The sequence below is a fragment of the Ailuropoda melanoleuca genome, chromosome 8 (genome assembly GCF_002007445.2).
Source record: "Ailuropoda melanoleuca isolate Jingjing chromosome 8, ASM200744v2, whole genome shotgun sequence".
Taxonomy (NCBI): domain Eukaryota; kingdom Metazoa; phylum Chordata; class Mammalia; order Carnivora; family Ursidae; genus Ailuropoda; species Ailuropoda melanoleuca.
In genome coordinates, this window is record NC_048225.1 from 53,384,345 (window position 1) to 53,410,831 (window position 26,487).

Genomic DNA, 26,487 nt, shown 5'->3' on the forward strand with positions numbered 1-26,487 from the left:
TGGCCGCCCCTCTCCCCGCCTTCATCCAGGGCTGCCGTGAGGGTCCGGTGGGCTGCAGTAAGGAGTACGTGAGCACCGAGGACGCTCTTACTGCACTTAATGGGAATGGACTTCACCGTGTGACGCACCAAGCACGCTACAAACGTCAAGAGCTGTGATTTCCCATTCTGCCCAACAGGCTCATCTGAGCCTCTGTTGTAACGCTTCCTGACGTTTGTATTGTTCTCCCCATTTCACAGGTGGGGAAACTGAGGTCTGTAGTAGCTGAGTACTTGCCCCAGATCTTGCAGGCAGGACGCAGCACAGAAGCCAAGATAAACCCAACGGGGTGTTCTAGTTTACGAGAGGCCTGAGGGGCAGGGGGCCTGTGGCACGTGCTGTGCCGAGAAGATCTGTGGCTGGCTCGGGGCTGCAGATGGGACTGTGCGGGTTCGGCTGTGCCCAAGGACAGCTGGCCCGTGGGCTGCGCGGGGCTGAATGCGGCCCCTCTCCACTCACCAACCGGCTTCCACCCGGAGGGCTCGGCTGCGTCTCATGCTCACAGAACGCGCTGTGCGTGCGGCTTCTGGCAGCCTTAACTGGGACTAGTGGGGCACGTTTACAGATGGGGAGACTGGCAGGGCACCGTGGAACGGAGTGATGGCCAGTCAGGGTCAATGTGAGTTTTACGCTGCCGTCGAGCGTGGTTCTGTTCACGGGAAAACCAGCTGAGGCTGCGTTAGTTTCTTTTTTTTAAACTTTTTTTAAAGATTTTATTTTTAAGTAATCTCTACACCCAAGTGTGGGGCTTGAACTCACAACCCCGAGCTCAAGAGTCTCACACTCCACTGACTGAGGCAGCCAGGCGTCCCAAGGCTGCTTTGGTTTTAAAAATGCCTGCTTAATTTATAAAAGTAATACTTTAAAAATCTGGTAAAATTCAACAATCTCTTTTAAGGGGAATTTTATAACCTATTTAATTCAGTTCCCCTAAATAATTTAAATTAAATTATAAATAATTTAAAATAAACTGAGCTTAAAAATATAATTATTGGATTATCATAAAAGTTCCATCTTTGTTTTCAAAATTTATAAAATTTTCCTATATCTTTCAACTTAAAATCACAAATCTAAATTAATTATTCCATTGCACATTTTATATTGGAATCACAAAGCTCATCTGTTAGACATTCTAATATGCCAAATTATTTTAAACATCACAAATATTTTCAAAATAAATCTATGCAGGTTTTTCCTTAACTTAATACTAAAAAGGGGGTAATAGTGTAGATTTGATTCTGTTTATCATTTCTAATCTTCATTCGAAGCCTTCCCATGAGTAAGGAAGGACACTTACTAACGAAACAGGTTCACTAGCAAAGCAATCTAGGGTTATACATCCAAGCAAATTTGAGGTTAGCTCACAGGTGGCTGAGAGGCTCACGCAACAGAAATGTGGGGATGGCATGGGAGCCCAGGCCTCCAACAACCAGGGAAGGGTGTTTTGCCCACGCTGTGGGGCCGGCCCCAGTTTCATATCCATGCCAGCCCGGGACCCCAAGTCCATGTCCTGCCAGGGAGGTGGGTCTTGCAGTGCCATCCCCCAAGACCAAGGTCAGCTCTGCCCCCTTTTGTGTCTCCTACCTCAGCTCTGTCACCCCTTCAGGGTGCCCCCACCCAGCCTGTTCACTACCTGAAAGATTCATCTCATCGATTTCCTGCTTGATTCTATTCTGAATTGGGTGGTTTTTATTTCCTCTCCGGGCAGCCACCAAGTATTAGACGTATTTTAATGCCACCCTCGGATTCTGCATACTGCTCTCGGCCTTGCCTGGCGCTCTCTGCCAACACTAAGGTCCCACCGATGGCAGCCAGCTGTGTCCATCTAGCTCTGTGTGGGGCTGAGCCAGGGAGCCACCCTGGCCCCTGTCTGTCCCCTGCGATGCTCAGAGCCATGCAGAGGGACCGACAGAGAGCCCTCTTATGCCACTCGTAATCTGCTGAGAGAGGCAGTTCCCTTGTAGCTCAAAGTGCTCAACGGTAAAAAAGTTTCTGGATTGGGATGACGTGTCCAAGTAAAAATAGTCCAAATATGTGTAACTTGACTTCTAAGTCAATAGAAAAATCATTGTAATATTGCATAGTCATTTCACGGTACAAGCTACTAATGATCTCTAATCATAAATTTCCAAGTAAATATCATTATATCCAGTGAAATAGATGACCAGCTTGAGGCCCAGAGAGAGGAAACCTTAAGGAGCGATGAAAGTGTGAGCAAGAAGGGGTTTGTTGCAGCAGCTTTAATAAGCAGGTGAGAAAGACACAGTCCTAAAAGCTAATAGGAACTGTTAAAAGGCCGAAGCGGTTTTGAGCATAAAGACGTGATTGGCCACAAAGTATAAAAGAGTGATAACAGCTACCCTGTCCTGAGCAGCAACTGTGTGCCAGGCCCCTCAGGGGACGGAGCGCAGGCCCCGGGAGTGGAAAGATCCAGACTCCAGAGTCCATGCAGGTCCCTCACTTTCATGACTTGTTCTCTCGGGAACAGTTTCTTCATCTGACAAGCGAGGGTGATAACACCCGCGCAGCTTCCTGGGGTTGCTGGGTTGCTGAAATGAGCTCTAAGGAGAAGTGATTTGGGGAGTGCGATGTGTCGGAAGTGTGCGAGGGTCTGTGACACCGGCTGAGCGGCCACTCTTGAGGGGCAAATTTCAGCCTGGCCTGCAAGGAACCAGTGTGTATTCTAAACTTGACTGGCAGGCTCTGAGCGTGGCAAGGTTTGCCCTTGGTGTCAGCGACGTCGCCGTCTCTCCACCATGTGGACTGGCCAAGGGATGAGGCGGGGGTCCACAGTGAAGCCTGGTGAGATGCTTGGACTCGGCTGCAGGGAAAGCAGCCCCTGAGCCTTGGAGTAAGTGAGGGCAAGGGCCCGGGGACAGTAGAGGGAGCCAGAAGCGGGGACCGAGCGAGGGGAGCAGGGCCTCTTCACGGCCTGAATAGGGAGTCCCAGCCAGTCACCTGCCAAAGGTGGGGGCAATGGCAGTGGCGCGGGCAGCAATGTGGCGCATTGTAGATAGAGAATTTAAATGCGGTGAGAAAACCCACCGGAAGCCAGTCTGCTTTTTATTATCACCTTGTGCGGGCCACTCTAAACAATATTCATGATAAACGACTTTTCCCCTTGCAGGGACAGCGGTCACAGGGACATTCCCCTGCCCTCTTTCTTGTCCCTCTCCACAGTCAGCCCTTAACAAGGGATCGGGGGTCCGGGGAAGGAGCTTTGGAAGGCCCCCAGAAGAAGGCCCGTGCGTGGGCCCGTGGGGCCATCGGAGCAGATAGCTAAGACGGGCTCGCAGGAAGGCCCAGCTACCGTGGAGGAAGGAGGAGAAGCCTGGGTGGCGTGCGGGTGGACGGGCTGCTGCGAGGCCCACAGGAACACTCTGAGTCCTGCCCCGGTATGGCCCTTGTCCCCTAGGTGCCACGCGCAGGTTATAATCAATTGGCAAGCACATTGAATGACTGATCCCTGAGCCTGCCCCTCACCCCACCCCCCGTTCCGTACTGAGAACATGGAAATCAGACTCTCCTCTTGGCTCTCCAGCAAGAGCTGCCCTGCCAGCCTCCACGAGGCCAAGACTTATCAGGCAATCTGTGCTCTGCCCAATCTTTGGCCTGAGCTCGGGCTCTCACAGTGACTACCTCTCTCTCCTTTGCAGGAGCCCGGTTGAACTCCCCAGTGATTCACGTAAGAATCAAGGTCCTGTAGCCACAGAGCCAGACAAGGATCAAAGTCCCGTGGGCCCAGGGCCCCTGAAAGATCAAGGTCCTGTGACCCAAGAGCGTCCGAAGGATCAAGGACCCATGGCCCCAGAGCCTCTGAAGGGTCAAGCTCCTGTGGTCTCAGGGCCTCTGAAGGATCTAGGTCCCATGGTCCCCACGCCAGCTAAGGATCAAGGTCACGTGGCCCCCGAGCCTTTAAAGAATGAAGGTTCTGTGATCTCAGCACCAGTAAAGGACCAAGATTCCTTGGTCCCAGGGATTCCAAAGAATCAATGTCCTATGGTTCCGGCAAGAGTTAAGGATCAAGGCTCCACGGTACCAGAGCCTCTGATGGAGCAGGGTCTCGTGGTCCCGGCGCCTGTCAAGGATCAAGGTCCTCTGGTTTCAGGGCATCTGACGGATCAAAGTGCTGCAGTCACAGCACCTGTAAAGAATGACACTCCTGTGCTCTCTGAGCCTGTGAAGAATCAAGGTTTAGCGGCTCCGGAACCGGTCAAGGAGCAAGGCGGAGCGGTTGCAGAGCTTCCGAAGGGTCATGAGGCTGCGGTGGCCGCACACGCAAAGAATCAAGGTCCTGTGGTCCCGGCGCTAGTCAAGGATCAAGGTCCCGTGGTCCCAGAGCCTCCAAAGAATCAAGATCTGGTGGCCCCTGAGCCTGGGAAGAACCACGTTCCTATAATTCCAGTGCCTCTGAAAGATCAAGACCTTCTGGTGTCACCACCAGCCAAAGACCAAGGTCCTGTGGTCCCCGAGCCTCTGAAGACTCAAGGTCCTCGAGGCCCCCCGCTGCCCACTGTCCCACCTCCACCCCCAGTCATGATCCCCACTGTCCCCCATGCGGAATATATTGAGAGTTCCCCTTGACACTCACCCTTTGACATGCCAAGGAAGAAGCTGGCCGTGGAAGGGCTCCCTCCCAGGGGCGGCGAAGACACATATTTAATCTGCATGAAACGCGTACTGTATAGTCTTGCTGGAATCTAATAAACCTGGTCCCTCTGGCTCAGGAGTTTCTCTCTGGCTCTACTTGAGTGTGTGTGTGTGTGTGTATGTGTGTGTGTGTGTGAGTGTGCACGCTCACGTACACCGTGCACATTTAAAACTGGGCATGCAGGGCTCCGCATTCATCCATCCGGGCCAGACAAGTCTGCCTTGGCTCCTGCGAGCAGACAGCGTAAGATGGGAGGGGGTGCGAGAGGCTAGGAGGTTGAGGACGGGACCCCACCATGGGCACGTGGGGCAGGACAAACCTGGGTTTCTCCTTCACTCTCACACTCCCACAGCACTTCCCTTCTGACACCACACATTAAACAATTATCCGACACCAGCTGGGGATCCTGCCATTTGACTCCCTTCTGACACTATCTACCCAGAGACAGCAACGACCCCACAGGGTTTAGGGCGCAGTCCCACAACACCGCTCCCACGCGCACATTGCAGAGGCCAATGGCAAGGCCCCAGTTGTTCCAGAAGTATACTTCTGACTGTGGGCCATAAATTGGGATTTCCACAACCCCCTACCTGGGTTCCATAATTTGCTAGAATGTCTCATAGAACTCAGGGTAACACTGACTCAGGTTTACTGGTTCATCATTAAAGGATAAAGGATATGGATGAACACCCAGATGGAAGAGATGTGTGGGTTAAGGCATGGGGGAAGGAGCATGAGGCTTCTATGCCCTCACCAGGCACACCACCCTCTCCACACCTCCAGCAACCCAGAAGCTCTTCAAACCCTGTACTTCGGGGGGTTTTATGAAGGTTTCATCATGTAGCCATGATCCACTGACAGCCCAACATCCAGCCGCTCTCCCCTTCCCAGAGGATAGGCGTGGCGCTGAACGCTCCAAGCTTCTAATCATGGCTTGGTCTTTCTAGTGTCTAGCACCCACCCGGAAGCTACCCAGGAGACTACCAAGAGTTGCCTCATTACAACAAAAGACAGTCTTGTCACCCAGGAAGTGCCAAGAGTTTTAGGAGCTCTGTGTCAGGAACCAGGGACAGAGACCAATATTTTCTCTCATTTCACAGGTTGGGTCCCATGAAGGCCGAGGAACAAGTACCAAACTGCAGCCGGCTGAGCCCTGGATTGGTCAGAGTCGAAGCCCAAAGAGGAAAGAGGAACAGGGACCCAGGGTAATTCTGGGTGACAGTTGTTAGCCAAGGGCTCAGTCCTAAAGGTCACCCAGAGGTCATGCTTCTTTTTTCTTTTTTTTGAAGATTTTATTTCTTTATTTGAGAGACAGAGTGAGCGAGAGCGCACAAGCAGGAGGAGCGGCAAGGCAGAGGGAGAAGCAGGCTCCCCGCTGAGCAAGCAGCCCGATGTGGGGCTGGATCCCAGGACCCTGGGATCATGACCTGAGCCGAAGGCAGACTCTTGACCGACTGAACCACCCAGATGCCCCCAGAAGTCATACTTCTTGAGAAAACCAGGCCTCTGATCAGAGAGTCCTGGGATACCTGCAGGGTAGACACCTGCTAATCCCCACTCAATACCCGGGACAGCCCAGCCAAGGCTTCTAAAACAATCCTGAGGTCCCTCATTCATTTACACACACAACAGACTTTTCCTTAGCACCCACTTTGTCTCATGCAGTGTTGGGCATGGAAGTCACATTAGTAAAGAAGTCTCAGTCTCTTGAGAATAAAAGTTGGTTCGGGATGGCGCCCGAGGACAGCCAGGAAGTCTTCCCGGAGAAAGTGGCCATGGAGTACAGACAGCCAGGGGTTTCATGGGGTGTGGGTACAAGGGCTTGGGTAAGCCCTTTCTTGAAGTCGTTGAATGAAAGGAACTGGATTTGCAGGAGAGCTTGGCCAAGGAGTGTGGCAGGTCTCTGCATGCAGCAAAAACCTGGGACCAGGAGAGGTGACCAGTTCCCAGAATCTGAGGACCTGAGGGAAGAAGGCAGGCTGGGGAAGGACACCGGGGGACTGCCAGGGCCAAAGCTCCGCCTTGGTCAGAGATGGGTCCTATGAAGACACCACTGTATGGACCACTATAACCTCAGAGCCCTCAGAGACCTGGAAGCATGGGGGGAGCTCCACCTGTTGCCCCCGCCCCCACAAAGCTGGCTCCCAGAGAGCACTCCTACCCCTCAGGGACTTTAAGACCCATTAGGGACACTAACCCCTTTTAAAGGGCTCCTTTTAAAGTAGCTCAGCTGGGTTGTTAACAGAGAGAGCATCACAGGAGGCACTGATGACTTCCAAATAGTTTTCTGAGCAACTGGCCCCAAGCCCGCCTCCTCAGGCCCACTCCCAATGGCACCAGGGCTTTCTGCTTCCAGAAACTTCTGTTTCTCTCTCTCTCTCTCACACACACACACACACACACACACACACACACATTGTGAGGATTCTCCCTGGCCCAACACGGAGCTTGCTGCCGTACGAGTTCTCAGAGTCGGGGCCCTGCAGACGAGAAAGGCCACACTGAGGTGAAAGAAGTGTTGTGTGTGGAAACCTTCCTCCTTTCAGGTCTCCCTCTGACCCACACAGCCAGTCCTGTAACTCACACACCCTCAGGGACCAGGCCAATGACGGGCCCATCTCAGAGCTGCGGAACGTCCGGGGCCGGATGTCCAGGAGGCCACTGGCTGCCAGGGCTCCAGCTCTGAAGAAAGAGCTGCCCGGGAGTCCGCCCCACATGGGGGAGGTTAAGCTCCCCCAGGGACAGCGTCGCAACCGAAGAGAAGTAGGCCCGGTCCAAAGCTCTGAAGACTTTCAAAAGGTAGGGCGAGAAATGCACAGAGCGAGCGGAGAAGGCTGGCCCAAAGCTGGAAGAAGAAACCAGTGCCTTCAGGGCTAGGCCTGCGATGCCCAGCATCAAGGGCTGAGAGAGAGTGCGGACACGGACCCGGCAGCGGCTGCTCGCTTTCTCAGCTTCAGCTGGGGAGCAGGTGGACCTGGGCTAAGGCCCAGAGCCAACCACCTCCATTTCCTCACTTGTAAAGCCCTCCCGACAGCGGCTAGAGGTTGTGAGGCGGGGAGCCTCCAGCCCAGGGCTGAGCTGCCAGCCTGGGCCCCATGGGCCAGCTCTCTACCGCACAGGAAGAGGGCCCAGTGAGGGAGGTGAGGGCCAAGGCCTCCCGTCCAGGGCTGGGGCCGGAAAAGGCAGGAAATGGACTGGATCCTGGCCCTTCTCAGAAGCAGACTTCATTCCCGGCCTGGTCCTTTCCCGCGGCAGGCATTTTCCGGCCCCTCCCCAGCACCTGGCACCTCCATCCCTCCGTCTCCCTCCTGAGGCCCAGGCCGCACCGTGAATCCAGAGAAGGGACCCCGCTGCCCGCCACTACACCGGCACCGACACTGCGGGCCCCCAAAGGCTCTGGAGTACCCACTGAGGAGGCCAGGAGGGGTGGGCAGGTCGGGAGGCTCTCTGCAAGGGGAGGCTCCCGTTCCAGCCCTGGGCCAAACACAGTCGGCCTGTGCCTGAGCCCAGATCCGAGACTCGGGTCCCAAGACTCCCAGACCCAGCCCAAGGGCCCGTGAACCTGGCTGGAACCCTCCAGCCAGAGATCCCACCCCACCCTGGGGAGGGAATCAGTGAACCCCGGCCCCAGCCTGCGGCTGTCCGCACATCCCCTGCAGATGGGCCGTTGGGGGGGACCTACTGGGCCGCAGGTGGGAGAAGGAAACCTAGGGTGCATGGGCACAGACTCCGCCTTGGGGGGAAGGCGCCACCTCAAGGCCAGTGTTGGAGACCCTCTAGGAGCCAGGCCTAGGCCTCGCAGGAGCCCTCGCCGGAGCCCCTGGTGGCTGATCCGGGGACAGGCTGTGATTTTACTCCCCCCAGGAAGTGATCCCCTCCCTTTACACCTGCTGGCTGCCCCCAATGCCCAAGGCAACTTACCACATGGTGGGCCAGCAGGACATGGAGTGTGTGGATCCACGGTAGGTGACAGGGGTCAGGTGGCACTGGGGCAGTACCATCGGTAGTCTTTGTCCCGGCCAGGATGGGTCATCTAGAGAAAAGGGATGGGGAAGGGACCCGGAGTGACCCAGTTCTCAGTCAGAAAGCTGGAAATCTTCGGGGTTGTTTTTGGGTTTTTTGCACCAATTTCCAGCCCTCTACTTCCAATCCAACACTAAGACGTGTCCACTCTGCCTGCTAAGTAAATAGGGAATCTGCCCTCCTTCTCTACGGCCATCCCCTTTATACCTCGCAAACATCACAGCTTGTAATGCTGTATACGAATTACATCATGGCACTCAGGACATGAGAAATGTGCATTTCCTTATTCTGATAAATCAAATGAAATCTAGTTGGAGTCCCCTCCTCTCACTGCCGGAGCTGGCAGGAACTCTATTCTTAGTCATTTACCAGGATCCTGCCGCTGTCCCTGGGGCTAGTCACAGACCCAGGAGGCTCAGGCCACCCTGAGAAGAAGACACACAGGTTACCACGGCAGCTGCCCCCAGCCCCAGCCAGGCGGGCACGGGTGGCCCAGGCCCCTACACCATGCTTGGCTGGGAGCTCCCAAAGCCTGCCCAGACTGAGTGGTGTTTATGCCATTTCTCCAGGCACCCCTGTAGCCCATCCCTCAGAGGCCCCACAATCCAGCTCCCCAGCTCCCTGCCCTTTCTACACACACCCACCCCCTTCCCCAAGTCAGGCCACTCTACTCCTCACCCATCAAAGCACGTCCACTGTAATCCCCTCTCCTCCTCCAGCAGGCCACTCTAACATCCTCAGTGGGCTTAGACCTGATTCCTGGGAGGCATCTCACACTCCCACCAGCAATGTACGAGGGTTCCCATTTCTCCACATTCTTGTCAACACTTGTTATTGTCCATTTTTTTTATTATAGTAGTGGTTTCTTTGCTTATTCCAAAGCTTCCATTTTTTCTTACACACCCAGTGTGCATTGAGTGGATATACAGGAATCCAGGAAACAACCGGTTGGGGCAGGAGGACGGACTCAGTTCAGTACATGTTGAGGGGAGACACCTATGGGACAGCTGGTCAGGGGTGTCTAGGAGACTTCTGGATATAGTGGTCTCAGCCTTGGACAGGGTCCGGAATGAAGGCAGAGATGGGGATCTCATTGAAATTTGGGTCTCACCAGCCCTGGGAAGGTATGTGAGGTCACGAGAGAGGGTGTGTTTACCCAGGCAGGGTGTGGAAAGTGAGAGGTGGAGGGTATAAGACAGAGCCTTGGGAAACGCAAGCATTTAAGGGACAGGAGAGGAAGGAGCCCCTGAGGGGAGCCTGCCATCGAGCAGCAGAGAGGTCAGAGGAGATCTAGGAAAGAATGTTGCCTCAGGCAAAGCATCAGGGAGCAAGGGGCCCACAGGATCAGAGACCACGAGTGCTTCCCTCCCATATGGATTAAGAAGTGTCCACTGAACAAAATGGGGAAGATGTCAATACATGTTGAAGTTTTGTGATGAAGGTCATTATACCATTTTCTCAACTTTCACGTATGATCGAAATTTCTCTATTTCCAAAATAATTTTTTTGAAGTACCCATTGCACTAGCAGTAAAGAGATCACTGGCGAACTTGACGCTGGCAGAATCTCTGGAGTGGAAGACACAGGAGCCTGATTCTAGGAAATGAGGGAGAAAAAGGAGAGAAGCAGAGTGTTTTCACCCTGATGTGTGACTCACTGACATCCCAGGTAGCAATCGCTGAGCACATGCACGTCAAGTATTCTGAGAAGAGTGAAGATTGCGGGTGACAGTCATTAATTACTTTGTCGTTGCCGTGCCTCCCACACAGGGACCATTCTCAGCTGGGCCCAGCGACAAGCCAAGAGCTCTTCCTCTAAAGGAAGAAAACGGCTCCCCAAGGAGTGCCTGGATTTGCTCCTAAGTCCTAGACGCGCCACTGCGGCTCTTCCGTCAGCCTTCCGCCGTCACCCTCATCCGCTGCAGACACCTGAATCCCTTTGGGGTCATCGAAGCTATTGAAAGAGCTGCCTGCCCTTCCGCCTGGACTACCCGGAAGCCTTCTCCTGCTCGGGGCTCCTCTCAAAACAGGCACTTCTAGGCTACTCAGTAAATGCATCAGAGCGGCACACCAAAATATGGTGTGAATCGCCTCCCACATATACGGAAGCCCAACCAGTGTGCTTTCTTACTGCGACTAAGGGGACGAAAGTACAGCAAGTTCTTTCCCTTTGCGGGATGTGATGGTCAATTTTCTGTGTTGACCTGACTAGGCTGCAGGATGCCAGGATACTTGGTCACACATTACTCTGAGTGTGTCTGAATCTGTAGACTGAGCAAAGCAGACTGCCTCCCCAGTGTGGGTGGGCCTCATCTAATCTGTTGAAGGCCTGAAGAGAACAAAAGACTGAGTAAGGGAGAATTTGCTCTCTGCCTGGTTGTCTTGGAGCTAGGACACTGGTTTTCTCCTGCCTTCAGACTAGCATTGACACCATCAGCTCGCTTGCTTCTTGGGCCGTCAGACTTGGACTGGAACTATATCGTTGACTCTCCTGGATCTCTGGCTCACCAACTGCAGATCTTGGGGCTTCTCAGCCTCCATCATTGTGTGAGCTAATGCTTTATAATAAATCTCTTTATATTTGTATCTATATCCATATCACGTATATCTGCATCTTCGGTTGATTCTGTTTCTATGGAGAATCCCAATACTAATAATCCTGACCACTGAGCACCCAGAAACTTCACTCGGGTGGCAGGCCTCTATGTTCTCATGGGATTTATCGCCCATTCTCAGCACAGCTGTACCTTATCGAGGCATCTAAAGTCCTTGCTGCTTTCCACTCTCCAAATTCTAGGAACACACTGTAACCGATTTGGCAGAAAAATACGCTCTCCTGTCATTTGGGAGGATAATCAAAATCCCCAAAGATTAATCATAGCAGAGAACCAGCAACTTGACGAGTTTCAAGACAAGATGAGAAAGCTGTGCTGCTGTCTCTGCCAAGAGAAAGAAAACTGCTTCTGGCGTTCTCTATAGAGGGAGAGAGAAAAAAATAGTTTCAGATACATGGTTTCACATCAAGTGACAAAAAATATGTACATTTGCTCCAAAAAAAACAAAAACAAAAAACCTTGGATGCCTGGGTGGCTCAGTCGGTGAAGCGTCTGCCTTCAGCTCAGGTCAGGATCCCAGAGTTTCAGGATGGAGTGAGCCTCTGAGAGCTGTCACTCTCTGAGCCCCATGCCTTCTGCACTGGCCCCGCCAGCGAGTTAAGGGACACGTGACAGACACCACCCCTGCTACTTTCAAGTCTTTGATGACGGCACAAATGTCTGTGATTGTCCCTGAGTCGGAACCATTGTTTCAGTCTATTGATTAGTAAGAAGGGGACGTTCCAGGGGTTTCCACTTATCTCTTTCTACAAGAACGGCCTTTATTCCATAGGCCTGGAGAGTCCTGTGTGAATTCTGCCCATACATTTCAATTGTCTACCCTGAAACTAAGGCAATAATTCCAGGACGAGTCCGGAGTCTCGCTGAATGCAGCATGGGTGGACTCGGGTCCAAACTCCAACGACCACCGGATCTGCTTGAGCCCCTACACAGTGGTTCTCTGTATCCTCAGAAATTAGCATTACATAGACTCAAGGTCTGCTAAGCCCTGAAAAGCCTGTGTATTTTCCCTTCACAGAGCACAGTTCTCTGGCAAATAGCCCAGGAAAGATTTACAGTATGTGTCTGGGTGCCATTGAAGGGTTCGCTCTCAAGTGCACTGGCCCCTCTTTCATTCAAGGCGCTTTGGCGGGGAGAACTGAGGCTCTCTCTCATAGGGGCTCACATCAGGCTTCCATAGCCCAACCTCAAAGGGTCTGTTTGGTTCCTGTTTTGCTGCTTCTGTTATACAGATGAAGGAGGACTGAGAGCCTGCCTGTTTGGTCCCTTTGGTCCTATTTGGCCTTTGAACAGTTAACCTCTGCTGAAGATACCCGTGAGTTAGACCCTTCTGGTCACCGCCTGACGTCTGATGTTCCAGAAGGCCGAGTGCTGCTGTGTCTGCTCTGCTCCCCTGGGGCCCCAGCATTTCCACTGAGATTCTGGAGCGCGTTTCTGTGGCAGCGTGTTCCGGCAGCATCCCCAGCCTGCAGAGAACGGTAGCAAGTCATCGCCGTCGTCGTCGTGTTGCAAAGACACTCCCCTCACTAACACAGCTCCCAGCGTCTTGCTGAAGGGAGTTTCCTGCAGGCTCCATAAGAGGAAGTTAGGAATGTGGAATTTGGCCAGGGGGCTTGTGAGTGCCTCACACAGCGGTAAACCCACCTCAACCTTCCTCCCTCCCTTAGTCTTTGGGTTCCCTCCTCTATTTTAAAGCAAGAAATTCCTGGCACTTCAATATCAATGAAGCACAGTTCCCGATTGAATCCAGGGCTCAGTCAACCAGCTAAACCAACGATGAAAACCACCCCAGACTGGCACACTGAATCTAGGATCTCAGGTGAATGTGTCCTGTATTATAAATAAATTCAGGCCAGTGAAATGATGTTTCTCCCTCCATGGACTAGCACCTGCAGAAAATGTTCCCACCTATGTTTTCCAGATTTTGTGCTGATGGAAATTAGCCATGATTTGGATGTGCATGCTTCCTCCTCCTAGACTTGACTCCGGAACTAGCCCCCGGAGGCAGGTGAGCACCGAACTCCAGTGGTGGGACTGGAGACAAGGGGAGTGGGGCATGAGGAGAACTGCCTGCCCCTGGCGGGTAGATGGAAAACACGCCCATGTTCTTTTGCTGTTCCTGCCATGGAGCGGGGGAGTCTGTTCCTCACCCTTGGGATCTGGGAGTGCCTCACAACTTGCTTTGACTGACAGAATGTGATGGAGTTGACGTGATGCCGGCCCCAGGGCCTTAGCTCCTGCCTTCCTCCTCTCAGAATCGCGAGGCCACCGTGCCAGGGAAAACCCAGGCTGCAGGACCACAGGTCAGGTCTGTCAAGCTCCAATGCCTTGGCCACCAAGTACCAGAGCAGCCACTGGACCACTTCCCTTGAGTGAGCATCTCCTAGGCACCTTCTCTGTACCAGGCTTTGTGCTAGGTCTAGGGGCGGCAGGACACAGGCAGACCAGGGCCTGCTCTCAAGGACGTCTCGGTTGGGGTCTTGTTTCCTCTTCCATAGGTTTCAGGTTAATGAGCTCCGTGCTGCAGGGACTGGGGGTAAGATCACGTGGAGTCCCATTGGTGACTGTGGAGTGCAGCCCTCATGCCTGTCTGTGATTTCTCTCCTCCGCAGCCAGGAGACTTGGGTTTCCATAGAGGCCAGGCCCTGTTGGTGACCTCCTGGGTGGCCTTGGGTCGGCCACTTCACCTCTCTGAGCCAGTTTTCTTGTCTGTAGTGTGGGACAGTAGTAGCTACCCTTAGGGAATCTCTGCGGAGTTAATGAGATCAGGGACAGCAGGGCTAGGCACATAGTCAGCTCAGGAGAAAGCTAATCCCCTCTCCCCACGCTTGCCCTACATCCAGGACCCTCACGATTCAGCAGTCATCTGCGACTTTAACAAGAAGCGTGGTGGGAATGACAGGCCCTCCCTCCAACGGCCTCCATTGGAAAACTCCACACAGGGCCTGGACGGGCCACTGGAGGCACTGACCTGGTGTCCGACCCCCGCCTACCCTTGACCTGTCCCCTCCCGCCACCTGCCCTGCCACCCTCCACACCAGCAACTCCACCCTTCACTGTGAGGCGGGAGCACAGCCCTCTCCCCAGTCCCGGGGTGTGCCAAGATGGCAACAAGTGGCTTCAGGGCCCCCTTTCTGTCATGGGGGTGACCCCCACGCGCCTGCCTGGTTTTTCTCACTGTGAGCTCCCAGCTGGGTGAGGGAGCTGGTGCAGGCTGAACTCTGGGTCCAGGAGTCCCGGGTTCTTGTCTAGTCTCTGCCCATCTCTGAGCTGCGCTTGTAGGATCAGGATGACTTCCCGCCTACCTGGCTATTGTGGGGAAGCAGTGGGACGACATGTATAGACTGTAAGCCGGCTGTGCACCTTTAGAATCTGGCCAGTTCCTCTCCTGCCCTTCCCAGGTGGCATGGAGGGAGAACTAGCCTAAGTACTAGAAGCAATTCCAGCTCAGACCCCGGCTGTGCTGTAGGGGCTCGGCAGAGTATTTAACCTCCCTCAGCCTCGGTCATCCCACTACTAACACAGGGATAATTCCCACCTAGCCAAGCTGCTAAGAGGTTTGCATAAAATTATATATATCAAGTGACCAACACGGTGTTTGGCACAAACATGGCGTTAGAAGCAAAATACAGGGGCGCCTGGGTGGCACAGTCGTTAAGCATCTGCCTTCGGCTCAGGGCGTGATCCCGGCATTATGGGATCGAGCCCCACATCAGGCTCCTCTGCTATGAGCCTGCTTCTTCCTCTCCCACTCCCACTGCTTGTGTTCCCTCTCTCGCTGGCTGTCTCTATCTCTGTCAAATAAATAAATAAAATCTTTAAAAAAAAAAAAAGCAAAATACAAAGGCAGTACCAGCTGATATTTAAATCATTATTCTGATTTTAAAAAAATACCGACTCATCCTTCAAGGCGGAGCCTTCCTGACTTCCCCACGGCAGTCACGGCTTCCCTCGCTACTCCCACAGCCCCGCACCCGTTAGCACAGCGGCTTCACTTGGCAGATACGTTGTTAGTTTCTTCTGTGCGTGTGATGCCGCATGCTGTGCAGGACATACAGCCGTGAACAAGACATGGTGCCTACTCTCGTGGGGCTTCCATTCTAGTAGTGGGGACAGACTATGAATGCGTCAATAGGGGGAAAATTTCACAGCATTAAAGGATCATTAAAATGAGAAAATATGGGGGCGCCTGGGTAGCGCAGTCGTTAAGCGTCTGCCTTCGGCTCAGGGCATGATCCTGGTGTTCCAGGATCGAGCCCCACATCAGGCTCCTCCGCTGGGAGCCTGCTTCTTCCTCTCCCACTCCCCCTGCTTGTGTTCCCTCTCTCGCTGGCTGTCTCTCTCTGTCAAATAAATAAATAAAATCTTAAAGAAATAAAATAAAATAAAATGAGAAAATATAGTACAGAAACTGAGGTAGGGAGGAGCTGCTTATATTGGGCTATGAGGGAAGGCCCCGTTGAGCAAATGACATTCAAGATGAGCTCTGGATGACAAAAAAAGCACCCTTGGCAAAGAACCACTTGCCAGGCAGAAAGAAGAGCTAGTGCAAAGGCCCTGAGGCAGGGGAATAAGTGTGGCAAGTCTGGGAACAGAATGACCCAGGGGACTGGAACAGCGAGTAGTGAGCCCCCTTGTTGCTGTAAGTTTCCACCTCCTTCCACCTCCAAATGAAGCCCCTTGAGAGCAGAGATCTAATTTATTGGGCCCACAGCACAGGACAGACCCGGACCCGGAGCTCTGACAGATGTGTTAACATTCTGTTGTGGTACTAATAGGAGTGAGTCAGCTGGCCCTTCTGCAGCCCCGTTCACATCATGGAGGACTCCAACTGTGTTGCTGGCCCAGCCAGGCAGGGACTCCCTCCCTGGACCAACAACCCCAGGACAAAGTTGTTGCAAGAGGGAAGTCAGAAGGGTGACCAGAGAGAGGGAGTGACTGCCCAAGATCACACAGCCAGCAAGCAGCAGAGATGGGGGTCAACTCCAGTTTCCTCTTCTCCTCTGCCACGGGTCTTCTGGCCTGTGCATCCCCCTCACCCTGTCCTTCCCTAGCTACGGTGTCCCAAGCCCCAAAGACCAAGAGAGGGAACCAGCATGAGGAGGGCTCTCCTGCTATTCACCCAAACAGACCCAGGATCCCACCGGCCCCTTCCTGCTGAACCCTGCTTAGGCAGGCAGCCTGAGCTCGTACTCTGGCCCTGGGTCTGGACCAGGTCAGCTTCAACTGGAAAGCGAGGGGGCTGCAGACTGGACAGCCAAAGTTCAAGTCTGGGACGCCCTGGGCTCCAGGCCCAGCACGGTCATTCCAGCCCTGCAGCCACCTGTCCAGGGCAGCCAGAGTGAAAATAATTTCCCAAGGCGGTGTGGACTGGGCCTGCAGTTACCGGCTGGCATTTCAGGGCCTGATGTGGGCCCTGGCTCCACAGAAGGAGCCCTTGTCCCCTGGGAAGAATGACCTGGGAATCTCTGATCCAATCACCTTCCATGCTGCAACAAAACTTCACTGGAAAAGTTTTATTGAAAAAAAAAATTGTACAAATAAGTTCTTGGTTTGACGGCAACAAAGGCTCATTTTCCCCCTTCCCTCCCCACCTTTGAACATCTACAAAGGAGAAAAAAAAGTTCATCCCCATGATGCCTGACCAGAGTCTGCCCACGAGCCCCCCCCATGAGCTAGCTCCTGATTTCCCCCACTCTGGGGCCAGGGCCATCGTGGGGGTGCCTGTCCCAGGGGCTGCAGCACCTCATTTTAGAGTTGAGGGGAACTGGGAGAGGATTGGAATAGAGCTGGAGAGAGGGCTGAGGTGATGGTAGCATCAGGGAAAGAGGGCCCCCATTCCACAGGGCTGGGCTGAACCCCCCTAGCTCGATTCCGTCTCACAGATGAGAAAGCACTTGGCTATAAATATGAACACTGATTGAGGCAGGCTTAATCCTAGGACTTGGGGGGCAGGACATGACTACTGCCCCAGGTCCCACAGCATGTGTGGGGTCTGGGCTCAGCATCATGGTATCTGGGGGCCCACGTCCAGGCAGAGTGAATTCTGCCTGGGAAGATCTGCTCGGACACACGGGAAGCCTGCCCTGTTTTCCCACCCCCACCCCCATGGAACATCCAAGGTCAGTACCTCAGCTCCCCCCCCATAGCACCCATGTGTCTCAGGAGCCTTCGGCTGCCTCCTGCCATCCCGTGACCCTGGGGCCCTACAGCTCGTCTCGCATCTTGTCACCCTTGGGCCGGACCAGGCGCCCAATGAACAGCAGGGAGCCGCTCTGGGTGTCTCGAACCAGGAAGATGAAGGGGTGGTCAGCGTAGAAGAGCTTGGGGCTGCGCAGCTCCTCGCGCCCGTAGATGTCCTGGTCGAAGGGGTTGCCCTCCGTGTCCCACTCGAAGGCGGTGGCGTGGAACACACTGGCCAGGTACAGGTCCTTCTTGCCTGACATGCGTGACAGGTCTGCCTTGTTCTTGTCGATGGCCTCGGTCAGACCCAGCCCAGCCAGGTGTTTCTGTGGGACCAGGGGGGTGCCAGGTGAGGCCACGACGGGCAAGGCTCCTAGACCCTCACCCTCTACCCATACCTAACCCATCACCTCCTACCCTGTCTGCTCCCCTCCCGGTCACCTTCTGTGTGCTACACATGATGTGGGCACTAGGAACCACTGCCTTGTGACTCTCACAGCAACCCTGCAAAAGCTTCTAATCGCCACTTCACAGATGAGGAAACTGAGGCTGGGGGAAAAGGCAGAGTTTATCCCTGGTCCTGCCGAGCGATCTTAATCAGCGCTCCTCAGAGTACGGGCTGTGGAAAGCCGGGATGGGCACTGCCTGGGAGCTTATAGGAAACACACATTTCCTGACCCACTCCCTCCCAGAGCCACTGAGTCAGTCTCCGGGGGTGGACCCGGGAACCTTCTTTAACAAAATCTCTGGGTAATTCTTGGCACACTCAAATGTGAGAAAGACTAATCTAAGGATAGCCATGACCATATAACCCTGAGGCCTAAAACCTGTCCGGAGTGATCTATGCTTCAGAATAATCTGAAGGGGGAACAATGGGTGTGTATAAGTGAATCCTTACCGGTCGTGAGTTAAGGATGGTTGAGGGCTCATTACACTGATCTCTCTATTTTTAATATATTTTCTAAGTAAAATTATTTATAATGCTAGTAAAATTACTAGTAAAAAATTAAAACACAGCCCCGCAAACACACACCCCCACCCCCCAACACACACGCTTTCCGTGGCTCTGCAGAGCCCCTGGAAGCCAAGTACAAGCTGTTTCTCACGTGATTGTGCCTGTGCCTCAGCCTCAGCCCTTAGCAGGGCCCCCTGGCTCTCTATCCGGCAGCCTCACTGAACCACCGGTACCCGCAACGGTGTCTCGATGGCCTACCTGCATCCTGGTAGGGTCCTTTAACCACCCCGTCTTCCAGGAAGCCTTCCCTCTCCCCAAGACCACAGCCCTGCCTCCCTGAAGCTCAGCATCCCAGCCTCTCTCTGTTTCAGTGTCTGGGCCTGACTGCTTCCTGCCGGTGGCTCAGAGCTCTCCCAGGGCAGGGCCCAGGTCCCACACCCTCCCTGTCTCCCAGTGAGGAAGGCAGAGCAGCGAAGGACTGAGGTCCGAGACACCGGCAGCCTCGGAGTTCAGGCTTCTGCAGAACATTCCACCTCCCCGGCAGGGCTAAACAGGCACGTGACCTGGAGTCCTGAGGGTCAGGGGTCCTGAAACAGGTGTTCCAGGTCCAGCTAGCGATTCCAGTCCCAAGGACCCTATGCAAATCACACACTTCACACTTCCCAACTCAATACACCCCCCCCGCGACTGGTGTGCCCACCCAGGGTTCTAAGAAGACACGGGAGAACACAGGGGACAATGGAGTCAGACAGCAGCCACTGCAGGAGGAACTGGGGAGGGCTTGGGACAGGCCCAGGACACAGTGACGGCTCCGATCTGGAAAGCTCAGCTCGATCCACCGTACAGATGGCACAGGCTCCACGAGCCTGCGGGGTGGAGCCCATGCCCCATTCCGTCTCCAGCTTTCCATCCAGTGTCAGCAGTGAGTCTGCATTCTGTGAGGAAGAAGCTTGCCAAGGAACCCTTTCTGGCATCCAAGGCAGGAATGACACAAAAGCTTCCCCTTTTGAATAGGCAAAAAAGTCTCTTGTGACTGACACAAAGGCCACCCTGAGTTTTCACCTTGAGGACGAACTACGGCTCCACCACTGACTCGCCGGGGTGACCTCAGCAAGTGTGGCTTCAAGAGACCCAGGGTGGTCACGAGGGGAAAATGCTGTTGGGCGTGAGGACTGGGGTTCCAGCCGTCACTAGTGCTGCACTGCGGACAGCCAGTGTTGGGCTTTCTGCCACGAGGGGATCGACCGTCGGCTGAAACAGCCTGTCGCTGGGGGCACCTCAGACTCTCCGAGGCAGCACAGCAGAGGACCGGGGCACGGCCTGGGGCCAGACCCCTGAGCTACCGTCTGTGTGACTCCGGATAAGCTGTTTAACCTTCCTGAGACTCCGTTTCCTCACCTCTAAGGAGCCTGATGGTCCTACCTCAGAAAGCTGTTTTGAGGATTAGAAGTTTAATGTACACGAAGGGCTCAGAAGAGTGTCTAGCATACAGCAAGCGCCCAGTTGTATTTGGCTGCTGCTGTCATCGCCACGTTGCCAAGGCCAGGTTCCACGCCTCCTCCCCGGCAGCGCCCAGGACTCCAGGACTGCCTGCACAGCCCCCGAGGCTCGGGGCAGACCCGCCGAGCTGAGGGAATGGGTGCCCCGAGCAGCCCTCTCCTCCAGGCCCCGCGGCCCCCGGGTGGGGCCACCCCTCACCTGCAGGTCGTGGGTCACCTCCACCACACCCTTGGGCAGGGAGATGGCGACAGCTTTCTTCTGCATCTTCCCCAGCCAGACCTTCAGCTGCTCCTTGGTCAGCAGCTTCTCCAGGCGCTCGAGCGGCTCCACGTGGTGCGGCATGAGGATGATGAGGCTGGAGAGCTTGTGCGCCAGGGGCATCTCCACGATCTGCAGCTTCTCCTGCTCGTCGTCGTAGTAGTTGTAGAGGCCTGGGCGGGGAGCAGAGAGGCCGCTGGGCACGCTGGGCCGGGGGCGGGCCAGGCCCATGCACCCTCCCCCCCAGCCCGGCCCGCGGCTCCGTGGGGCACCCACCTGTGCGGTGCATCATCGTCACGCCCACGGTATAGGACCGGGTCACCATGAAGCCTCGGTTGTCCACCATCTTGTGGTGGAACTTCTCGTCCCAGTGCGCTGCAGCGGGAAGCACAGCACAAGGTCAGAAACAGGCCCCCCACTTGGGACACACCCCCAACGGCACCCCCCAGATTTCTCTCTCTGCCACAGGCCTTCGTTCCAGTCTTTGAGGCTCGGCGGCAGCCCCCCTCCCCCCTGAGCACCCAACCCACTGAGTACATGCTGCCCGCTTTGGGGGACCGGGTGCTGGCCCCGGGACATGCTGTCGGAAGCTGTGGCTGTCGACACTCAGGGCCTGGCTGTTTCCATGTGACAGGGAATTCCTTCCGAAGGAGGACCCTCAGCTCAGCCACTGCCATGTCCGCCCCCCACCCTGGCCCCCGTCAGGCACGTGGGCAACACCTGCTGAGCCGCGGCCACCCCCCCCACCAGCCGCCAAGGGGTCTGTGCCCGGGCGCCCCTCCCCTCCGGACTCACGCTTGAAGAACATGGCATTGACCAGCAGCGCGCCATCCGTCCGCTCCACGTCCTTGGTGACCTCGGGCAGCTTGCCGTCGGTGGTCTGTGCCGCCCACTCGTTGATGGACTGCAGGGCGCTGCGCTTGTCGCGGAAGTTGATCTTGGAGTGCTCACAGTTGTAGTGCTGCTTGCTGCTGCGCACGAAGTCCTCGGCGAAGCTCACCGAGCTGGGCCCGTACAGGCGGCTGCCCAGCTTCCAGGTCACGTTGCGCGCCGTGCTGTTGCTGAGCGAGCGCAGCAGCTCGCCCAGGCCTGCGTGCACCTCGTCGTCGCGCAGCTGCTCGGCGCTCAGCACCGCCTTGGCCTGGGACGCCGTGGCGGCCTTGCCGCCCAGCGACACAAGCCCCAGGGACGAGGCCACCACCACGGGCGACAGCAGGATATTCTCCACCGCCTGGTCCTTGGCCATGGCCTGGTACAGGCTGAAGGCCAGGCCGGCGCTGCGCTCGGCCAGCGTGGCCGCTTTGGGGCTCAGCTTCTCCGCCGTGCCGGGGGCCGCTGCGGCCGCCGGCTTCTTCACCTCGGCGGCCAGGGCCACGGCCAGCAGGCAGCAGGTGCTGACGAGCAGGAGGAAGCGCATGGCTGGGAGGACTGTTTGCACCACGGAGGGCCTGTGGGGGCTGCAGAGAGGGTGGCCCTGAAACCCTGGGTGTTCCTCCCCGACGACCATCCCCCGCCTTCTGGCAGCCCCCAAGCCCCCTGCAGATGGGAGCAAGAGAGCCCCTGAGTGCTGGGGAACCCAGCCCTAACTCGGAGCTGCCCAGATCCGAGGTCTCAGTCTGCCCCCTCTCTCCGAGGCCTTCTCCGAGCTCCTTAGCCAAAATGGGGTTTCGAGCAAGTCACCACCTCCTCCCTATTGATTTCTTCCACTGAACTGACAGCACTGAGTCTTATGTGTTTATTATGCATTATCTCCACCCCTAACTAGTCTGTGACCTCCAGGAGGGCAGGAAATCTAGCCAGTCTGGTTTCCCTGCAGATCTCCAGTGCGCAGCACACAGGAGGCCTCAGCTGCTCCTGAATGAACAGAAACCAGGGCCAGACTTAGGGTCCTCAGTTTGAATAAAGAGTAGCTCTGATCTCCTACCACGCCCGGGCCCTTTTCCAGTGGAAAAAAGTGGCAGATGGACTGAGGGTCTGCATGAAGCACAGGGGCCCAGGCAAAGGATGTCCTGTCGGGACAGGCTGAAGGCCTACTCCCCCCGCCTTTCCTCCTGCCCTGGATGTTAATGAGTCACTGGTTAGATCACTCATTAAGTGCGGGAGCCAAGATGCTCTGCTCCGCCACCCCACAGGCGACCTTGAGTGTGTGTCCCCTCCTCTCTCAGCCTCGGTCCCCATTTTCCAAGCTGTCAGGGTCTAAGTCTCCATGCCCAAGGCCTGTGTCCTAGCAGGGACATGCCTGCCCACCTGTCCACGGCCCTGGCAGGAAGGGGAAATTCCCAGGACACCGGCTGAGTGGGGAGTAGGTTTCCTGAGAGGAAGGATACTGGAGGAGGGGTAAGTCACAGCACAGTGGAGCAATGACACTCTCTCCCCTTCACCCCAGATGTGTGTTGGCAGGAAGCTGGGCCCACCTCACGTTCCATTCTGCCCTCCCATCTGACAGTGGCTGTCACACAGGCCCTCTGCCCTACGGCTTCAGGGTGGCCCTCAAGACCCGTCCCAAACAACAGCAGTAGCAGTGGCCCCTAAAACAAGCCTCGCTCCCCTCCCTGGGGCCTCCAATCAGGACGGTCTCTCTGCATGGGACACATCCCCCCTACTTTCATGCAGGACGGAAGAGGTGATGACAGGGTGAAGGAGAAGGGATGGAAGGAACTCTGGTGGAGGCCGGGAGCCCGCTGCTTTGGCGGATCCCATCTCATGGTCCTCAAGAAAGTCTGAATGTGGTGGAAGACCCCCAGGACTTCGGCCCGCCTGCAGGAGCACTGGGTTTCTGGGAAGACGCCAGTGCCATAGCCACCCTGTGAACCCGGGCAGGTCCCCCTCCCTGGGCTGCCACCTCTTTGAGGGTGCAGTGTAAAGGGGAGGCAAAGAACCCGTGGGGAAAGGGGTAGGGGAGGAGGCAAGGCACAGAGAGACCTGCACCCTACCAAGAGTCCAGACTGGGGAGGTGATATATCCCAGGGCCCAGGCCACCTTCCTCCCGGCCCTGGGTCCTTCCCCACCAGGCCTGGAGCCTCAAAGGCAGAATGACCGTAGGCTTATTGTACAAACAAAGACACCTAAGAAAATGAAATGGAGCCCTACTGACGATTGCCAGGACAACACGCATATGCCACTCTATCCAAAGGCCACCTCTAGTTCACACGGCCGATGCCAGAGCACAGACCCCGGGCAGAAGCCACTAGCATCCCACGGGGAGAAAGTCAAGGAGCCCAGCTCAGGGCCCTGCCACGTGGCAGACACCGTCTTGACAGCCCCCACCCACAGTCAACCAGAACCTCAAAGGACTGGGAGGGGCCTTCCGAGAAAGCTCCAAATGACTAGTTTGGGATTCCTCAGGCAGCCACACAGCTGCGCTCCTGCTCCTGCTTCTGCTCCCACTCCCGCTCTAGGTGACGTGGCAGGCTGGAAACGGAATTCTCTCCATCCTCCGGCGGAGGAGGGGGGTTTCCAGCCGGGGAAGCAGGATTCAGGTCCCAGGGGGTGCCCCTGAGCCTCCCTGGCCTTGGCTTTGAGTCTGTGCATCTGGCTGTGCAGGGAGATGCATGGCTGCAGAGAGGGCTGCCCTGTTCACCCAGCAGCAGTCACAGAGGAAGACAAGTCACAGCAAGCAAGCCAGCCTCCCACAGCCCAGCCCACGTTGCCACAGAGAAATCCCAGCCCTGAGGCCATGATGAGCCGGTTTACAGTCCCACAAAGCCGAGGGCTGTGTCCACAGCTAGCCAGACGCAGCTGAGACTGGATTCCGGGTTTCTGCAAGAGGGGAAGGGAAGCAAATTCTAGGGGGTCCACCAGAGAGGATTTCAAACACTTGAGGGAGTCTAAAGTACCTGGAAACTGCCTCAGAGGGAGCTCAATGCCTGCCTTTTTCATTCTGAAAGAAAACAGAAGAGTGAGGAGGGTGGGATAGGGCAGAGCTGGGGTGGTGGTGAGGTGGGGCCTGGAAGGCCCAACCCCCAAATGGGACCCTGGCTACACTGCCCCTGGCACAAAGGAAGGCTTAACCAGTCCCAGATCCACAGGGGCCTTGGAGGTGGTCCACCTCACTGTGCAGTGGGAGCAACTGAGGCCAGAGAGGGGCAGGGAGCCACCCCAGGTCCCACAGAATCGACGGGGGTCGGGCCTCCTAGCTCAGGGCTCCTTCCTCCCAGAAGCACCCACAGAGCCCCCAAGGAAGCCTGGATGTGGTATCCTCTTACACAGAGAGTTTAAAAAAAAAAAAAAAATTCTGCTGGGAATCAGGGTGACCAGAGACAAAAGGAGTGGATCACCAGACACAAAAGATCCCTAGGCCTCAGGAAGGGGGGATGGGCAGATGAACCATCTAAGGACAGAAGGGTGTGGTACCAGCCAAAGACTTCCAGGGAATCATGGCCCCCTAATTTTCCTCCGCCCTCCATCCGGGCCCTACAGCCCAGAGGGACCTGCCGGAAACGGGGAAAAGGAGGGGCCGGGCCTCCTGGCCATGCTGGAAGTGGTTTCATTCTTCCTCCACTCCAGCCGCCTCAGGAATGTCCCTGGGCTGGGGGCAGGGAACCCTGGCCTTTGGAAGTAGTAGCCTTAACCCTGCAGTTACTCCAAGAACCAGGTGGCAGAGGACGGAGTTAAGAGTGGGTGACTCAAAGCCTTCTAGTCAGCTAACCACCCCCTCCTGGGTGGGGGGATATGGACCCTATTAATTCCTCACCCCCTTTCTGGAGGGAGGTGGGGGAGATGGTGTTGGTCAAGTTCCTCCTTTAGCTGCCAACATCTACACGTGAAGGCTGCCGGTCAGAAATGCAGCCACCGTTGGGGGGGACGGTGGGGACCCCAAGACACCCCCGCCTCGGGAAAAGCCTCGACTCTTTCACCTCCTTTCCTACTACCCTACCTTCAGGACGCTCAGATGCACCCCCACCCCCTAACAAGCCCCAGGAAGCTGGTCCACCCACCCCTGCTGACCCCTGGGCCTCAGCCCCAGAGGTGGGAGCGCCCTTAACTGCACGGCTGGCCTGGCCTCCCGCCCCTGCTGGAAAGGGCCCCAAACCCCACCTCCTCCCTTCTGGTTCCTGCACAAGGCCGAGTCTCAGCATCCTGCCCCCAGCCCCACTGTTTCCTCTCTGCCGGCACCATGCCTGCCCCACACTTCTGTAGAACTCTGCACGAGCCTTCTCGAGCCCCGACTCCCCGCCCCGCCCTGCCCCTGCACGCTCACTCGGCCATCACTGTCTACCCCCAGGCTCCCGATCCCAAACGCTCCAGCTGCTCCCAAGGTGCCAGGGACTGCAGTCTGCGGGCTCCGGGTTGGCCCCCAACCCCTCCCCGGGGGCCTCCCGTCCCCTCTCACTGCCTGGAGCACCCCCAAAGCGCCCCTCGCGCGCAGGCCGGCCCCCGCCCTCACCTGGGCCGGGCGGGCTGGCGCCGGACGAGAGTTCCACTCGAGCCGCGGACGGATTCCACTCTCCGCCGCTCCCGGCTCCCCAGGTCTATATATGGCGTTCCCCTCCTCCCGCCCGTCCGGAGAAACTTCTGGAAAGTTGGAAAAGCTTCCGGAGGGTGCCCCGGCTCCGCCAAAAAAAGCCAAAGACCTCCCCCAGACCGCCCCGGCTCCCGCCCCTCCCTCTGCGGGGCCTCACCCGGCCCCTGGGTCCTACTGCCCCCACACCGGGCGGGGCTCGGGGAACCCCCGCAGAGAGGCCGGGCGCTGCGACTTGCAAGACCTGCACAGCGCGCGCGTGTCCTTGGACTCGGCAGACCCTGCGGAGACTCCGGACCTTCGAGGTCCTGGAGATGGGGAGCGGGCGGGGGCGGGGGGAGTTCGGACAGCTGAGCTGGAGGGGACACTGAGCTCCGGGGTCCGGCTCCCTGGAGAGGAGCACCCTCCCCACAAGCCTGCTCACCCCGATCGCACACCCTTCCAGCAGCCCTTTCCCTTGCAGGGGCTCTGCCCCGAGGCGATCCACTCCCCGGTTTCCGAGCGGACCCTTAATCAGGTCCCCCGACACGCCCCCTCTTCAGTCAGGGTCCCTCTCCTTTGTCTCAGGGGAGGTGGTCAGAAATGGAGAGGCAGCATCTTTCTCCATCCGCAGCTTACCCTCAACACCCTGGAGGAGCTCGACCTCAGCGACTTCCCTGAGGGGAAAAGGGATCCTACCGGGCCAATACCTGACCCTAACTCTGGAAAGTCGTGCTAGAGGCGGAGACTCTGGGAATGTCGTGGTTTGGCTGGGTCTGGAGGGGTGCACAGGAGGGAAGGAGAACCCTGGCTGTCCACTAAGT

General features: G+C 56.2%; 2 protein-coding genes and 1 long non-coding RNA gene across 4 annotated transcripts in view; 1 reads left to right on the plus strand and 2 right to left on the minus strand.

The window, feature by feature from the left end:
• The window catches only part of MAP6 (microtubule associated protein 6), a 70,276-nt gene extending 65,493 nt beyond the window's left edge, over positions 1-4,783 (plus strand). The window contains 1 exon segment of the mRNA XM_034666318.1: positions 3,696-4,783. Coding sequence (XP_034522209.1) covers positions 3,696-4,623 — 928 coding nt within the window. The 3' untranslated portion in view covers positions 4,624-4,783.
• Positions 4,784-9,402: 4,619 nt separating this feature from the next.
• LOC117803360 lies at positions 9,403-15,061 on the minus strand. Its single transcript, XR_004627150.1, has 3 exons — positions 11,786-15,061; positions 11,460-11,685; positions 9,403-10,309 (listed from the first exon to the last, which is right to left on the minus strand). It is a non-coding gene; the product is annotated as an uncharacterized LOC117803360 (long non-coding RNA).
• A 1,767-nt stretch (positions 15,062-16,828) lies between these two features.
• SERPINH1 (serpin family H member 1) lies at positions 16,829-25,768 on the minus strand. 2 transcript variants are annotated; one of them, XM_034666320.1, is made up of 6 exons: positions 25,610-25,763; positions 24,060-24,103; positions 21,019-21,680; positions 20,500-20,598; positions 20,164-20,396; positions 16,829-17,836 (listed from the first exon to the last, which is right to left on the minus strand). In XM_034666320.1, exons 3-6 carry the CDS (start codon positions 21,638-21,640, stop codon positions 17,534-17,536), a joined length of 1,257 nt encoding a protein of 418 aa, XP_034522211.1. In that variant the 5' UTR covers positions 21,641-21,680; positions 24,060-24,103; positions 25,610-25,763; the 3' UTR covers positions 16,829-17,533. The 2 variants fall into 2 exon arrangements, with proteins under 2 accessions (XP_034522211.1, XP_002915344.2); XM_002915298.4 differs by lacking the exon at positions 24,060-24,103 and having other exon boundaries at positions 25,610-25,768.
• Positions 25,769-26,487: the final 719 nt, after the last annotated feature.

Bases quoted from the DNA above. Each gene is read 5' to 3' on its own strand.
- SERPINH1 (XM_002915298.4), bottom strand. From the start codon at position 21,640: ATGCGCTTCCTCCTGCTCGTCAGCACCTGCTGCCTGCTGGCCGTGGCC. The intron at 20,599-21,018 runs GTGAGTCCGGAG...TTCCCGCTGCAG, and splicing joins CAATGCCATGTTCTTCAAGC to CGCACTGGGACGAGAAGTTC. The intron at 17,837-20,163 runs GTGAGGGGTGGC...CTGGTCCCACAG, and splicing joins AGGTGACCCACGACCTGCAG to AAACACCTGGCTGGGCTGGG.